Below are 17,438 nucleotides of genomic sequence, written 5' to 3'. Positions count from 1 at the left end.
CCAGATGTATGTAATGAAAGACAAATGGCAGACTCTTGACAAGCAGTATTCCACTTTTGCTATTTATCTGTTATTATGATTTTATCTTCTCTATCTCCTTCAGCACTAGATATTATAAACACATCATGATGATAGTGAGGTGTTGGTTGCTTGTCATCCTGAATTTTGCTTTGTAAATCTTTCATTTCCTCTATAATTAATTTCTCATATTAGATTCCACTTTTATATACTCTGAGTAGCTTCTGGTTTTTGCAATGGAAATATCATTTGATCAAGGATATTTTTATTTAATTGTAGAAGCCATAAACTTTCTGGTATATGAAGCTTGGTGTTTTGGTCAGCTATTGCATCACTGTGACTGAAAGGCCTGACAAGAACAATTAGAGGAAAAGTTGTTTTGGCTCATAGTTTTAGAGGTTTAGTCCACAGTTGGCCAACCCATAGCTTTGGGCCCAAGGTGAGAGAGAACATTATGGTAGAAAGGCATTTCAGATAATAACAGCTCAGGACATGATAACCAAGAAGTAAGAGAGAGCTAGGTCTAGTCACCATGGATAACATATAAATCCCGAAGTCATGATCCCAGTAACTCACCTCTTCTAGCCATATCCCATCTGCCTACAGTTACCACCCAGTTAGTCCATATTAGTGGACTAATGCACTGATTGGGTTGCACCTCTCATGATCTAATTATTTCCTGAAAACTGTTGCATTGTCTCACAAATGAGCTTTTGCAGGACACCTCATAACTAAACCACAATGCTTGGTTATGAAATATCTGGAAAATGTTGGTAGTTTCATGGAAAAATACAAGAGAATAATTGAAATCATGACTGAAAATATTTTGTATATGGTTTTTACATTTATAGTTCTGTAACTTTTATAAAAAATAATACAATAATATATACATGATTTATTTGCATGCCAAATATCTATAGTATCACATGTCAAATAATCAAAAAGGATGAAAAATAAGCATTGTCAGTGTGTACATGGATCTTAGTGAATTTACATTAGAGGAAGTACAGATTACAAAAAAATAGGACCTATTCTATTCTAAGTACAACTCTTTCTTGAGAAAGTGACATTAAAGCAATAGTATGGTGCTGGCATAAAGACAAACAGGCAGGATTATAATAGAAAGTCCAGAAGAGACAAAACATATATGGACAATTTAATTTTGACAACAATTTCAAGATGATTAACAAACAAGTAATGCATTTTGACCAAATAGTACTTAAACAATTGGATATTTTTCAAAAAAAAAATATACTACTCCTTTAGCAAAAATCAAAACAAAGATGGGCATAATATTAAATGGAAATTTGAAATGTCAAATATCTAGAAGAAAAGGTAAAAAAGAAAACTTTGACTACCTTGTGGTAGCCAAATAATTTAGATAGAGAAAAACAACTCTTTAGCCATAAAAGAAAAAAATATATATAATTTGGATTCCTCAAATTTGCAAACTTGTTTTATGAAAACTAAGAAAATGAATATAAAAAGCAAAAATTAGGTGAAAATATTTGCAACTCATTTATTTGACAGAAAACTTATAGTTAGAATATATAGAGGTCTAAAACTGAATAAAACAATAGCTGCTGAAAGGCTAAGTATTTAACAGACACTTCACTAAATAACATATGTGCAAGTTCAATAACTATCCTGAGATACCCTTAACATCATTAGGCAACAGGAAAAAAGCAACATAAAAGTAGGGTGACATTTCATTCTATAGTCACTAGAATTTCTAAAATGTAAAGATTCAAAATATCATTTATTACTCTGTATATGGAATAACCATAAAGCTTTTACATTGATGATAAATTTAAAATGGTAAAATAACGTGGTCAATGGTTTGCTAATTTCTTACACAGTTCAGTATACACTTACGATATAACATAGCTTTACTTCTAGGGCACTTCCCCAAACAAATGAAAGCATATGCTATGAAACAGTCATCCAAAATATCCATAGCTTGTTTATTCACAACAGCAAAAGTCTGTCAACAAACCAAATGTCAGTCAACAAGTTAAAGAATTAACAAATCATGGCATATGCATAAAATGTAATACTTGTCAGCAATACATAAAATGAACTACTGGTACACATAGCACATGGGTGAAACTTACAGATACAATTCTGGGTGAAAGAAAACAAGACACTGAAAATTGCATACCATAGAATTTCATTTATATGCAACTCTACAAAAGGTTGGTCTTATCTGTACTGAGAGAGAGCAGATCCATTGTTGCCTGATAACTGGAGTGAGATGAGATTTGACTAACAGTCTGAAGCAGCTCAAAAATACTAGTTGATATGAAGGAAACTCTTATGTCGCCAATGATATTTCTTTCTAGTGTACCTATATAGGTACAAATATAGGTACAAATTCGACCATAAATAAATCTTCCACAGATATTAACTTTGAAATCACTCAGAGCATGTTCTCTAATCACAGTAGTCTTTTAGGTAATCAGTGAATAATAAAAATGAAACTAGGAAATCTTCATTTTGGGGGAAATTTAAAAAATAAACATCTAATATATGAGCTAAGAAATCAAAATTATATTTAGATCTATTGTACATCATAGTGGCTATAATTAGTGGCAAAATTGTATTCTTGAGGAATGCTAGGAGAGTGGATAAGTGTTCTCATCAGAAAAATAACGCTGTGATGAGATTCGTATGTTAGTTATATTTATCAAATTTACAATCTGTGCTTCAAGTCATCATGTTGTATACAACTTGTTCTGTCAAATTAAAAAAATAAATTAGGGAAAAAAGAAGTCAATGATAATAAATTAATAACATTCTCTGTGAGTTACAATATAATTAAAAAATATCTTATATCACTACTTCAATACTGATGGACTTACTTAGTGTAACAAATCAAGGGAAAAAACAGAGGGGGGAAATTATATCCTTTTATACATAGAAAATTCAAAAAAATATAGAAAATATTTAAGAACTATGAATAAGTGAATTGAACCAGGTCTCTAAGTGTGAGTCTATACAAACATAGGAGAATATTCTCAACTTCATTAGTAATCAATGAGATGCCAATTTGACTTCAATGTCTTTCTAACATATCTTCCAAAATGACTAGTTTGAAAATATGAGAAAAAGTATAGAAGAAGATGTATAGCAATCGGAGCTCTCGTATATGGTTGGTAGGAATACAAATTTATTTGAGTGCTTCAGGAGTCTTGAAAGCATCCAATAAAACTGAATACTCACATTCTCATAACTCTGTAATTGCACTCTAAGGTGCATAGCCAACAAAATTTTATATATTTGTTCACTAAAAGATGCATAACAGAATATTCATAATTTCTTATTCATAATAGCCTCAAACTGCCTAAAAGTCTATCAAGAGTAGGATTAATAAGCTATGATATTTTATATAATGGATTTTATTTAAGAATGAGAATTAATTGAGCTGGGGATGTAGGTGAGTGGTAGGTACTTATCATGTGTATGCTTCCCTGGGTTCAATACCAGTATTGCCAATAAAATAAAATAAAATATAAGAACTAATCAGGTTTGTAGGTGAAATTAGAAATAATAAAACCAGAACTACAACCTTAACTATCAAATAGTTTAGTATATATTTTATATATTTAACATATATGCAATATATTATATATTTATTAATATATTACATCTTATCTGTATGATACAGATATATATATGATAAAAGGGAAAACTTATTTAAGTAAAAGTAGGAGTAAGATTTCTTGAGGAGTGTGGATAGTAGTATCAGGGTATAGATAATTATTCAAAAACTGATTGTGTTTCAAGATACAGTTTCAATAACATTTAAATATTCGGAATGTTGCGGGAGGGAGGATCAGGGATTTAAATGGAGTTGGCCAGATTCCATGCATGTGTGATTTTGTTGGGATGAGCCCAGCTACTATGTATAACTATAATGCTCTATTAAAAATATTCTGATAAAAAATCCAGTAAAAAGAATAAAGATAAATTAAGAAAGGGAATTATTAATTGTGCAATGTATCTGAGCAGTCAGATCAAAAAGAGAATCTGGAGTATAATTAGAAGTATATGTTGTAGAAAAAAATAGATAATTCTAATTTTGTAGAAATGGATAAAAATGAGTGATATAGGTTCATGAAATTTCACTATGCTGTTTCTATTTTGTTATTATTGTTATATTGTATATATTTATATTAGGCAAAATACTTGCATGAGAATATAATATGGCAGAAGTTTTATGAAAGTGGAAATTTTTTGAGAGTATTGATTTTATTTCCTGCATTTAAGAGACATTTTGGATTTTTTCTACATTTATGTATATTTTTTAATTTTTTATTCTAATTTGTTATATATGTCAGCCGAATGCATTACATTTCATATTACACATATACAGCACAATTTTTTATAATCTCTGGTTGTATACAAAGTATATTTTATTTACACCATTTGTGTCTTCACCTATATACTTAGGGTAATGCTGTCCATATCTTTCCACCATCTTTTTTACCCCCATGCCCTCTCCCTTCCCTTCCTACTTCTTTACCCTATCTAAAGTGTCTAATCCTCCAATGATCCCCCTCCAAAACCCACTATGAATCAGCCTCCTTTTTTTTTTTTTTAGTGTGTTTTATTATGTTTTATTTTTGATTAATGTGTATTCTTTCTACAGACTAATGGGGTTCATGTGCTAATTCAACACTTGCATTCAGCATGCACATATCAAATTCAACCTCCCTTTATTCTACTCCCACCCTTCCCGGCCTCTGGTAATCACTCTTGTACATTCAGGAGAACTCTTTAAGCTTCCACATATGAGAAAGAACACGCATACTTGTCTTTCTGAATCTGGCTTATTTCACTTAATATAATATCTTCCAGCCTCCTTATAACAGAGAAAACATTCAGCATTTGGTTTTTTGGGATTGGATAACTTCACTTAGCATTATTTTCTCCAACTCCATACATTTACCTGCAAATGCCATGATTTTATTCTCTTTTAATACTAATTAATATTTATATTAATTATTAAATGTGTATATATACCACATTTTCTTTATCCATTCATCTACTGAAGTGCAGATAGATTGGTTTTGTTATTGTTATCACAATTTTGCTATAGTGATTTGTGCTGCTATAAACATTGGTGTGACTGTGGCACTGTAGTATGCTGTTTTTAAGTCCATTGTGTATAGACTGAGGAGTGGGACAGGTAGGTCAAATGGTGACTCATTACCAGCTTTCCAAGGAATCTCCATACTGTTTTCCATATTGGCTGCACTAATTTTGTAGTCCCACCAGCAATGTATGAGTGTGTCTTTTTCCCCACACCCTCACCAACAGTTATTGATGTTTGTATTCTTAATAGCTGCCATTCTGACTGGAGTGAGATAAAATCTTAGAGTAGTTTTGATTTGCATTTCTCTTATTGCTAGAGATGTTGAACATTTTTTCATATATTTGTTGATTGATTGTATATCTTCTTCTGAGAAGTGTCTGCTCAGTTCCTTGGCCCATTTATTGATTGGGCTATTTGTTTTTTTTTTATATTTAGCTTTTTGAGTTCTTTAAAATCACAAAGACATTCCTCATATAAATAGAAAAAGCAATCATGAAATTCATCTGGAAAAATAAGTGACCTAGAATTGCTAAAGCAATCATTAGCAAGAAGAGTAAAGGAGGTGGCATCACTATACCAGACCTTAAAATATACTATAGAGCAACAGTAGCAAAACCAGCATGGAATTGGCACCAAAATATACTGGAAGATCTATGGTATAGAATAGAGGACACAGAAACTAATCCACACAATTACAGTTATCTTATATTAGACAAAAGTGCCAAAAAACATACATTGGAGAAAAGATAGCCTCTTCAACAAATGGTGCTGGGAAAACTGGAAATTCACATGCAACAAAATGAAATTAAACCCCTATCTCTCACCAAGCACAAAACTCAACTCAAAGTGGATCAAGGACTTAGGAATTAAACCAGAGTCACTGCACCTATTAGAAGAAAAAGTAGGTTCAAACCTTTATCATGTGGGATTAGTTCCCAACTTCCTTAATAATACTCCTATAGTGCAAGAATTAAGATCAAGAATCAATAAGTGATATGGATTCAAACTAAAAAGCTTCTTCTCAGCATAAATAAATAAATAAATAAATAAATAAAAATCAGGTGAGCCTACATCTTGGGAGCAAATTTTTACTACTCGTACATCAGAGACTAATCTCTAGGGTATATAAAGAGAATGGAAATTTGAAATAGTGTTTGTGTGAATTGTGTTCAAGAATTGACTAAAATAGTGGGCTAAAAGTGTGGCCCAGTGATGGAGCACATGTTTAGCATGAGCAAAATGTGATCTCTGGTTTTGATCCCCAGTACCAAAAAATAAATCAAAACAAAGAAAGAAATCTCTTCAGGATTTTGGCTTTCAATTTTTCCAGAAATCTATTTATTTGCTCAATGAGAGTATTTTATAAAAGTGGTAGAGTATCACGTAGGAGTCAGTGTTAGGCCATTGAGAATTCTATTCTGAAAGACATCTATCATAGAAAGAAGACAAGTGAGATAAGAAATGTCGAGTATTATTGATAAATTAAAATAATGAGCAAATCAAGGTCAAAAGATACTAAAAATAGTAGAGATGTGGAAAGATTTATGGACTGGAAGTCCCACATGGATTTAAAAGTGATGCCTTTTAGCCTTTTTAGCATTATGCTAGGCCTAGTTTTACTTGCCTATAGTCATAAAAGACATGAGCATAGGATCAAGGAAGGAGACCAGTGCTTTCTCATTCTTAGCCCACAGTTCTTGCTGCTTCATTAAGATGTCATAGAGCATCTTCATAGATGGCAGACCTCAGTGTCCTAACTGATGGTGGAGACAAAAGGAATCAAAGGGTAAAACATGGATTTTGACAGAATTTCATCAAATCCATCCACTCCTTCCACTTGGGAAATAATATACTAACTTTTCCGAATCTGTGTATCTAGGACTGTAATTATTACAACGATTAGTTCTTTAGAGAAGCATTTTTCTGTAAGTAAACACAGTTTATTTAACCTATATATAGATTGGTTGGTAATTCATAGATATTTATAATAGGCTATTTCAAATAAAATTTAAAAGCATTCTGAGTAGCCACTGGAATTGGCATTATTGTTACTGGCACTCCAAGCCAGAGGCCCTGCTGGGATTCCCAGACTATATTCAAAGACAGCATTTGGTCACCGGCCTGCATCAGAAATAAGATAAAACAATTTTAAAAAGGAAAAATAAATTTAATCATTGTTTTGTCAAAACTGGGAAAGCATCTATTCTGGATATCTCTGCCCCTCCTTCAGGAATGTTTATAATTAATGGGAACAAAATTCTGGAAATACACATGTAGCTTTAGCCAGGCCAAGCTAGCTGGTATATTACAATTCTAGTTTTTCAACTTTTACTGGTGCCTGCAAAGGCTCTAGGATTAGTTCCTCAGTTGCTATTCTCAGCATTAGAAAAACTCAGTTGCAGCAAAACAATTTACCAGGAAATTGGGGACACTGGGGCTTTAATTTTAAAGGGGCTCAGTCACATTATGTTTATAACTGTCTTCTTTTAAGGTGATATAAAATGTTTTGGCCTTAAAGTATCTGCTTTGGAAAAAAAATTAACTTTGAAAATGCTTTTGACAGGACAAGATTACAACTGAATAAATGTCATATTTAATTTCACATCTGGCCCTCTCAGTAGTACTAATTTTTTTAGTTATTCCACACATTGATTTTTCCCTTTCAACTAAGGTTGTCCTTTTCTGTTGTCATGTTCTAATGGAGAATTTGGTGAAGGGCAGATTTACTGAGTGAATCATATCAGGGGCCCATTGGAATAATTCTTTGTATTCAAAGAATGGGTGACTTCCTCCATTTAATTATAAGCTTGACAATTTCAATTGGAAGATGACTCCATTTTTACTAGCTTTAACAATGCCTCTTATTTGATTTGCCTATTAAGCCTATTAAGCCAGCGTGGTTGTTAGCATTTCAGATGTATATGAAAAGGGTGAATCCTTTTCATATAGGCTATTCTTCAAAAAATATGTTTAGAAACAAAAGAATGTGTTACGTGAGTATTGAGATAAAAAATTTCCTAACTCCTGTTTTTCACCATGCACAAAACTCAACTCAGTGGATCAAAGTCCTAGGAATTAAACCAGAGACCCTTTGCCTAATAGAAGAAAAGGTAGGCCCAAATATCCATCATGTTGAATTAGGTCCTGACTTCCTGAATAAGACTCCTATAGTGCAAGAAATGAAATCAAGAATCAACAAAAGTGATGGAATCAAACTTAAAAGCTTCTTCTCAATAAAAGAAACAATCAGTGAGGTGAAGAGAGAACTTACAGAATGGGAGCAAATTTTTACCATAAACACATCAGATAGAGCACTAATCTCTAAGACAAATAAAAAAAGTATTAACACCAAAAACATAAATAACCCAATCAATAAATGTGCCAAGAAACTGAACAGACACTTCTAAGAAGATGATATATAATCAGTCAACAAATACAGGAAAAAAATGTTCAGCATCTCTAGCAATTAGAGAAATGCAAATCAAAACTACTCTAAGATTTTATCTCACTCCAGTCAGAATGGCAGCTATTAAGAATACAAACAACAATAAGTGTTATCGAGGATATGGGGAAAGAGGCACACTCATACATTGCTGGTGGGACTGCAAATTGGTACAGCCAATATGGAAAACAGTATGGAGATTCCTGGGAAAGTTGGGAATAGAACCACCATTTTACCTAGCTATCCCACTCCTTAGTCTATACACAAAGAACTTAAAAACTTATACTACAGTGCCACAGCCACATCAATGCTTATAGCAGCACAATTCACAATAGCAAAATTGTGGAACCAACTTAGATGCCCTTCAGTAGATAAATGGATAAAGAAAATGTGGTGTTTATATACACGATGGAATATTACTCAGCAATAAAAGAGAGTAAAATCATGGCATTTGCAGGTAAATGGATGAAGTTGGAGAATATTATGCTAAGCGAAGTAAGCCAATCCAGAGAATCAAATGTTAAATGTTTTCTCTGATACGAGAATGCTGATCCATAATTGGGATCCTGGGGAATGGTGGAACTTTTTATAAGGCAAAGGGGAGGGTGGAAGAGGGAGGAGATGGGGGTAGGAAAGACAGTGGAATGAGATAGACATCATTACACTAAGTACATGTATGAAGACACAAATTGTGTGACTCTTCTTTGTGTACAACCAAATACATGAAAAATCGTGCACTATATGTATAATATGAATTGAAATGCATTCTGCTGTCATTGTAATGAATTAGAATAAATAAAAAAAATAAAATCTTTAAAACTAGAAAACAAATGATACATTCAGAGTAGTTCATAAAAATATTTTAAATTAGTTGATGTACTTTTGCTAAAAAATGTGTTTAACATTTTCTGTTGTATATAAACAACATCATTACATAAATATAGAGATGTAAATGGTATATATAAACTAGAAAGACTACAAATATCTTGAAATATTTTAGAGTCATTTCTGCTGTTTATTTACCTGCCAACATATATACTTATGCTGTTTTCCATGACCTATGCTAATCTCTTTCCAAATAGTTTAATTGAGCATGTTAAAACTAAGCAAGAGATAAAAAGATAACCATAGTTAGGGGATTAAAATCCTGATTTTTGTTGCAAAACCAAGGCAAACAAATTGATTTAAATTGATTTGACAGTCAACAAAAGATCTGGTTAATTATTCAGGGCTGTGTTTATACTGATACATTTTTCAGATTAAATAAATGTTATACATTTTTTTGCCCTAGAAGCTATAAGTTGTTTATGTTTTTTCTTTGCTTTATTGATTTATGCATTGATATCCAGAATTTAAATTTTAAAGTTTAAAAGTCTTAATCTAGATGTCTTTAAATGAATCTGGGTATAAGGATGAATGACTGAATATTTCTATTTGATATTCCAAAAATTTGCTACTTAGAAATTAATATTGAGCAAACATTTTCACACTAATGTCTTAACTAAATAAATAACTTGGCAAGTAAGATACCCTCATTGTTCCCAGTACCAATATGAATTACAAAATTAAGATAAACTTTCTTAAAAACATAGTTAGTGGTTAGTCAACTTTAAAATTTTAGACATTTTACTAATGTTAGAATTATTTCTCCAGCTACTCAATATCTGAAAATAGTCACATATTGGAAGTGGCATGTCACTGAGAAGGAAGGGTTATGAAATGAGTGAAAACACTAGGTGGGACAAGACTGTTTTTGTTCAAATTTCAGCTCTACCATTTAGTAAGCTGTATTACCTTGACCTGTTTACCAATTCTTTCAGTGCCTTTATTCTCTCCTCTGAAAAAAAAATGAAGATAATGATAGTCCTTTATGGGTCACTATTCATTAATATCTAACAGCATACAGTAGACAGTAGCAATTATTATAAACTCATATTATGCCTGGAACCAAAGTCCACACATTTGCCTGTCAGGAATTGCTTCTATGAAGATGAAATGGCTACCAGGATCCTTTGAGTTCAGGTGAACATTGGGACTCACAAAAATATCATAGGCTACACATGGTACAAGTTTGTCAAAATAGCTATAGGACAGCAAATATACTTTCCAAGTAGATTGTGATTTTCTCTCAGCAGGAACCCCAGCAGAAATAATTAGCATGGCAGTTTGCACAGGCATTGGGCAACTGTGCTTTCCCCAGGTGACAGACCAGGTGCAAGGATATAAGATCTGCATCAATGGAAGCATGGTTCATTTAAACTTAGAATTCTCAGACAAGGTCATGTCTGATAAAAATATTACCCCTGAATATAATGAGTTACAATATTATTATATGACATTCTGGTATTTTGACATAATACAGGTGAGAAATATATAAAATCAAAAGAAGGAATATCTAGCATATCTTTCTGAATATTCCTCTTGCTGTCAATAATTACAATAGAATTTTGACAAGGGTTTTTTAGCAGACATTTCGTATCAACTTAGCTAGTTGTCAAGAACATGTGTTGTAGGTAATTTATATGGTCTTTCATAAAAAGATCCAGATATTTTTTCTATACTAGTTACATGAACATAAAGTTGACATTTTCTGAGGGGAAAAAAAAATACCTTTTATGATAAAGGGTTACTGATATATTTCCAAGTAGGAGCCAGTCTTTTATTTGAAAACATCTCTAAAACTGGTCAAATTTGTACTGTAGTTTAACTGAAACCATATAATATATACACAAAGCACAGAAGAGACACTGTAATTAAAGTTCAGACTGGAATAAGAAGGTAATATTAAATAAGACTCTACTGAGATGGGAATTATTTGGTTTGGAAAACATAGCTCACAATTAGAATCAGTGAATTTATTAAACATAGTTACTTATTATTCATCTAAATATAGTAAACAAACCTGCCAATTTATGTCTGTGCATATGCAATATGCAAAACTAGTAGACTATTGGGCTAAATTATTTTGAAACCACATCAGTTTTCTGAGCATAAGCATAAATCACCAGCATAATTGATATTGGTGGCATCTTTAGATATTTACTATGTAAATGGTAGATTTGATTTAATCCAGAAAAGAAGGCCTTAATTTAGGTCACATTACTCTTTGAAAAACTATTAGAACTCTTCCTTTTTAGAAGGATGGGAAGGGAGCTACTATATGTGAGAACATGCAAATGTTTACATGTATCAGTATGATATCTGAGGGATTTTGAAGATATTTTTGTTCCCATTGATACCTTTATCAAAAATACTTCATCTAGATCAGGGGAGAGTGCCACTAGATTTGGGGAAAAGAGCTTCCTCTACAGTAAACATTTCAAGTTATATTTGCCTAAAAAATTTTTCAATCAATGTACATGATTTGTAATAAATAGAGATTTTGTGGATCTGAGTTTTACAATCTTGTTGGTTTTCTCTACCAGATCTTTGGAATAAATAATACTCTTGTCTTTCACAGGTACATTTGTAAAGTTCAAAAAATTTTGTTCAATAAGTTGAACACAGATCACAATGTACTGCACATTACCTCACTCAAATTTTGCTTTGTCTTTGCACAGAGGGTTCTACTGAATCCTCCCTTTAAAGGGTTTTTCATGAAAGTACACCTGGATAAAAAGATTTACAATAATTTTCCACTGACATTAAATTGTGCATAGTTATTCTCTATGAGTAGGCCATAAACACTGCTTAGGCATTGAACAAAATTTCCTGTCATTAGCTAGGGTTATCTTTGTCTATTGCTTGTATGGCCTGAGATTTGGGTAATAGCTGGGAGTTATACATCTTAGCACACGGAGTTCTTAGACCTCAAATATCTTCATAAATTGTTGTACAAGCTTTCCTCAAAAATAACAGTATTCGTTGAGCAATTGTCCTAATTTATCTGCAAAACTAGTCTTCATGCACTCCTAGAGGGATAATTTTTCCTGTGGTTTTTCTGACTCATGCAGAGAATAAGATTTTACTATAGCCATTTAGGATTTTAAAATCTAAAGATTTGTCAGAGGCCAGCATAAGAGATCACAATTGCACAGATAGGCATTATCTGATTAAGCGAGGAAAGAAGACAAGTTGGTTTCCAGATTGTGAGGCATGGATTGTACTTAGACTAGACTGCTCATCTATAGATATCACTTTCATGGAAAAATAAAAAGGAGATGAAATAAATATAATTTATATATGATAAGATTACAGGATCAAAAGAAAAAGAAAAGAATGTTAGTTTTAAGCAGGGAGGATCCAAAGCTATGGAGTGACAGGAATTTCCCAGAACCTGCTTTTTGTGAAAGACTGTATAGTGGTACAGAACTCTCAGGATAAACCCAATACTTTCATATATGAGGGATGAGATTACTGTGGACCTACAAATATTATTTTACCCTTTAAAAAAATTTGCTTTTTTCCTAATGGTGGGATTGGAAACCACTTCCAAGCTCCAGGAGGTTTTTTTGTTTTTTTTTAATTTAGAGCTTTTATTTCAAACTGTGTATTTCCAACTGAGCATTGCCATCCTTTTCAGAGATGAAAAACAAAACAAACAACAACAACAAATAAAACAACAACAACAAAAAAATATCTTGCTTAAGTTAGAAGAAGTTCCCTGTCTTGGACTTAATAGATATCTCCCCTACCCTTTCTTCAGTATGCCTTGTCCCAATTGTTTTCTACATATTGTGCAGCAGGTTTTCTTTTGCCTACATACATCTCTAACCCATTGTGATGTCCTGCTATCATAAATGAGAATAGTGTGTTAAATGAGATGTGTATAATGATGGCATTGATATTGTGAGTGTTGTAATTTTATTTCTCTGAACACTTCTCTCCAGGAGGTTTTAATGAAAATTAATCATTAAAGAGCAGATTTTTAGCTTGCAATCTGTCAGCAGAGTAATTTAGTAACTAGGCATGTGTTAGTCGGCTTTGCATTACTGTGATGAAAATACCCCATAAGAACACTTTAGAGGAGGAAAAGTTTACATGGGTTCATGATTTCAGGGCTCAGCCCTGGTCGGCCAACTCCACTGTTTCAGGACTGAGATGAGGCAGAACATCATCAAAGAAGGGCTCAGTGAAGGAAATCTGCTTAGCTCCTGACAGACAGGATGCGGAGAGAGAGCAGGAAGAGTCAGAGACAAAATATATAATCCCCAAGGCATCCCACCCCCAGTGACCCACTTCCTGTAGCTGTATCCCACTTGCCATATTTCTATTCAAATTATCAATCTATCAAATGGATTAATCCACTGATTATTTTACAGCTCTCATAATCCATTCATTTCACCTCCTGCTTTAATGCAGAAGAAGGTTTTAGAGGACACCTGATATTCAAACCATAACAGTTTGTTATTCTGGTCACAATTCTATGATTTTTATAGTTATATACAGATTCAGAAGCTCAAAGTGTGCTCCAAAATACATACGAGTACTTGATGAAATCTTGTTTAATGTTTGTAAAACATGTGACATTTTCCTGCCACATGCACAGATTTTACATTTCTGGCTTCAGGAAATAAAATGATGTACTGATGAATCATTGCCAAATACTACACCTTTCGAATTATATGTATGTTTTTGGTTTTACCTTTTCAAAGATTTCAGCCTTGGCATATAATGGAACTAATTAAATTTTCTTCCCAGGAAGCAGCCAGCTAGACCAGTGCCCCAGGCACATAACCTCAGCTTACAGCTTTTCTTCCCTCATTTATTCTGTATGTGAGATGAGACTCCTCTAACAGCAAAGGTAGAGTACTCAGGCTAGGCAGCTGCTGATGGATTTTAGTAACTACAGAGCCAGTGTTTGAATCTCAACCCTGACAGCACACATCACAAAGGGGTGACAGTGGAGGCACATCTTTCTGTGAGTTGGCTGTGGATGACAATCTGCCAAACTAAAATAATGGAAAAGGCATTGGTAGTATAAAAATGAATCAATTTGACTTAGCTCTAAGGTATTTTGCAAGATTCTAGGAACATCACTTCATTTTTTCCTGAGATTATTTTTATGAACAACCCAGACAAATATAACAAAAACAGGATCATGTGAAAAAAAGTTTTATTTAGTAATCTCATTAATGCATCTTCATATGAAGCAAAGAAAATCATATTTAATAGCAACAGACTCTTTAGCAGTGACTGTACTCATTTCCTTACATATATTATTTTACCTTTAATAAACATACTTTTCCTATTTCATGATTAAAGAAACTATAATAAAATGATTAAACAGTTTCTCCAAGTTACCAAAAGGAAGATCTGGAATTTAAGCTTTATTTGACTGCAAAGCATTGGCTCTTTTTATGTTAACAGACTGCATAATAGAATAACAGTTTTAGGTTTTAAAAAAAAGAGATGCTTTTAGATAGAATCATTTATTTTATTTTTTTGCAGTGATAGGAAATGTTCATGCAAGAGAGTGGTAGATGTGCATGTTAACACATGTATGTGGGCATGGGATTTATCTTAAACTATAATATCTGAGAAAAATTTCCTGTTGTTATTCATATTAAGTTATATAAAACATGGATTTTATTGACGAAGTCCTGTTTTACAGAAAGGGCTCAGTATCACCCCCTGGAAATAGGGAAATATGTTTCAAAGAAAGCAGTGATGGTATAACATTATGGTATTATATGGATTTGAGTACTGAAAAATTTATATGGTTTCACTGAAAACCAAGAGAAATAAATTAATCTAAGTTGCTGTCTTACAGGGTAACATATGGATATATTTATACATCAGATAAATATTAAATGATCAAAAACAATAGAATAGTATGATGTAAGCAATTACATATAGATATATAAAATAAGGATTAACTCATTCATTTCTGGAGTAAAAGCAAAGTGGTTCTTTTCAACTTCTACATTATTAAATCTCTTTAAATTCCTAATTACATTTTTGAACAAGACCTCTTTCTTCATTTTTTTCCCCCTACAGTTGGACAGTGTCACCTCCCTGATCCAAGCAGCCAAAAATTTAATGAATGCTGTAGTGCAAACAGTGAAAATGTCTTATATCGCCTCAACCAAGATCATCCGAATCCAGAGTCCTGCTGGGCCCCGGCACCCTGTAGTGATGTGGAGAATGAAGGCTCCAGCGAAAAAACCCTTGATTAAAAGAGAGAAACCAGAAGAAACGTATGCAGCCATCAGACGAGGCTCCGCAAGGAAAAAAATCCATCCAGTGCAAGTCATGAGTGAATTTAGAGGAAGACAAATCTATTGAAAGCACTATTCTGCACGGGTGCCCGCATTAGGAAGTCTGAACTAACCGCACTGCTTTATTTTACACTTGATTAGTTCTGTAATTTCACTAAGTTTCAGAGTTTAACTCACAAATAACATAAAAAAACATCGAAACTAAAACAACATAAACAACATATACTTGGGGTCATGTCACTGTTATAGTCAACACATAATGGTTAATCATCCTATGCTGGTCCAGTGAATGAGGCCTTTAGGTGTTACTCAGCCTGTCCCATCCAAGTGAATGTGTTATATTCATTACCAAATGAACACAGGAGACAGATGAGTCTTGTTTATCTGTAATAGTTCAAGTACCTTCACTCTTTTCATTGTGAAATTCAGATACTGACACTAACTCAATTTAGTTTCAATGGAAACAAAAGACTTTATAAAATATTTTGTCAGTTAATCTCCATACTTTCTTTATCTGACCTAACCTGACGGGAATGTGTGACTTCTTTGATAGGAAAAACTTTCAATCTCTACATATTTGTTTCTATTGTCAACTGATTAGTCTAAAGTCTATCATTAGCTAATCAAATTTGAGCAGTGAAGTTACTAGATTTTGGAGGCCAGCCTTGGTTATTAACAAAATGCTTTATTAATATTATAAAGATTACAGTGAACTTTGATGCCAGGTATATTGCTTTTAGGATTCCATTGTGTTCAATAGTTCTGCACTTTTGATTACTGGGGCCTTTGGAACAAATATGTAGAAGAGCTATCAACTATTGGGTAACTGAGATACTGACCTATGTTCCAGAGTAAGTTATGATAACAGAAGTTTGCAGAATTCTGCATGACTCTAAAATTCCATTTCTATCTGCTTGCAATTGAAATTAAAAAGAAAGGCCAGTTTGAAAAACCTTTTGGCATTGAGTAAAATATAACTCAGTGAATTGTACCATTGAACTATGAAACAGAGTTAATGGCAATGAAGCTGGAGTGATCTTAATAGCATTCTTTTAAATAAAAGTCATTGGGGGTCATTTTATAAGTTCAATAACTGTGCTCGTTCAGAGTTGAGTTCACAATGGACATCCTAATAGCCCCAGAGTCTAGTATTTGCTTGCTCTCTCTCTCCTTTTCCTATTGGATTTTCAGTGAGCTCTTTGTAGAAATTAAGCCTCATCTTTATTTTGTCTCACCCATGGGGTTTCCATTCATAGGATTTTCTAAATATTAATTTCATATTCTATTTTATCATAACAACATTATAAATTTAACTTATCACGTGTAAAACATTGTTATTGATGAGCAGTTTCAACCACTATATCCCTTTAGATTGATGAAAAAAATATAATGTTTTTCATATAACACCAATTGATGTTAGGAGCACCAATTTGGGTAAATGGAGTCACTAAACATAAGAAAGCATATAGTTCAAGAGCAGGTTATATATGGTAAATTGAGCAAAATGGTATGGGAAAAGAAGGATATAATTAATAGTCTGGCATTAATTATGAGTGAAATGTTCCCTTTCCTTAATTATAATGAGTCATTTAATTTTTCAAAGTGCTGAATTGCCTGGGCTCTGTGTGCATACTTTTTAGGAATTAAAGACAATTAACTCCTTTCTGCCTTGCACCACAGTCTTGCCCACAATATTTATTCTGACCAAAGTCAAACACCT

General features: G+C 32.8%; 1 protein-coding gene across 1 annotated transcript in view; it reads left to right on the top strand.

Annotated features, from left to right (window-relative positions):
* The window catches only part of Ctnna3 (catenin alpha 3), a 1,643,966-nt gene extending 1,628,181 nt beyond the window's left edge, over positions 1-15,785 (top strand). The window contains exon 18 of the mRNA XM_076834267.1: positions 15,498-15,785. Within this exon, the coding sequence (XP_076690382.1) occupies positions 15,498-15,785 (288 nt within the window). The remainder of the gene's footprint in view (positions 1-15,497) is intronic.
* The last annotated feature ends 1,653 nt before the right edge of the window (positions 15,786-17,438 follow it).

Source organism: Callospermophilus lateralis, chromosome 15 (assembly GCF_048772815.1).
Source record: "Callospermophilus lateralis isolate mCalLat2 chromosome 15, mCalLat2.hap1, whole genome shotgun sequence".
Taxonomy (NCBI): Eukaryota; Metazoa; Chordata; class Mammalia; order Rodentia; family Sciuridae; genus Callospermophilus; species Callospermophilus lateralis.
The sequence above is the reverse complement of the archived record's forward strand: the minus strand, read 5'-3'. Positions and strand labels throughout refer to the sequence as shown.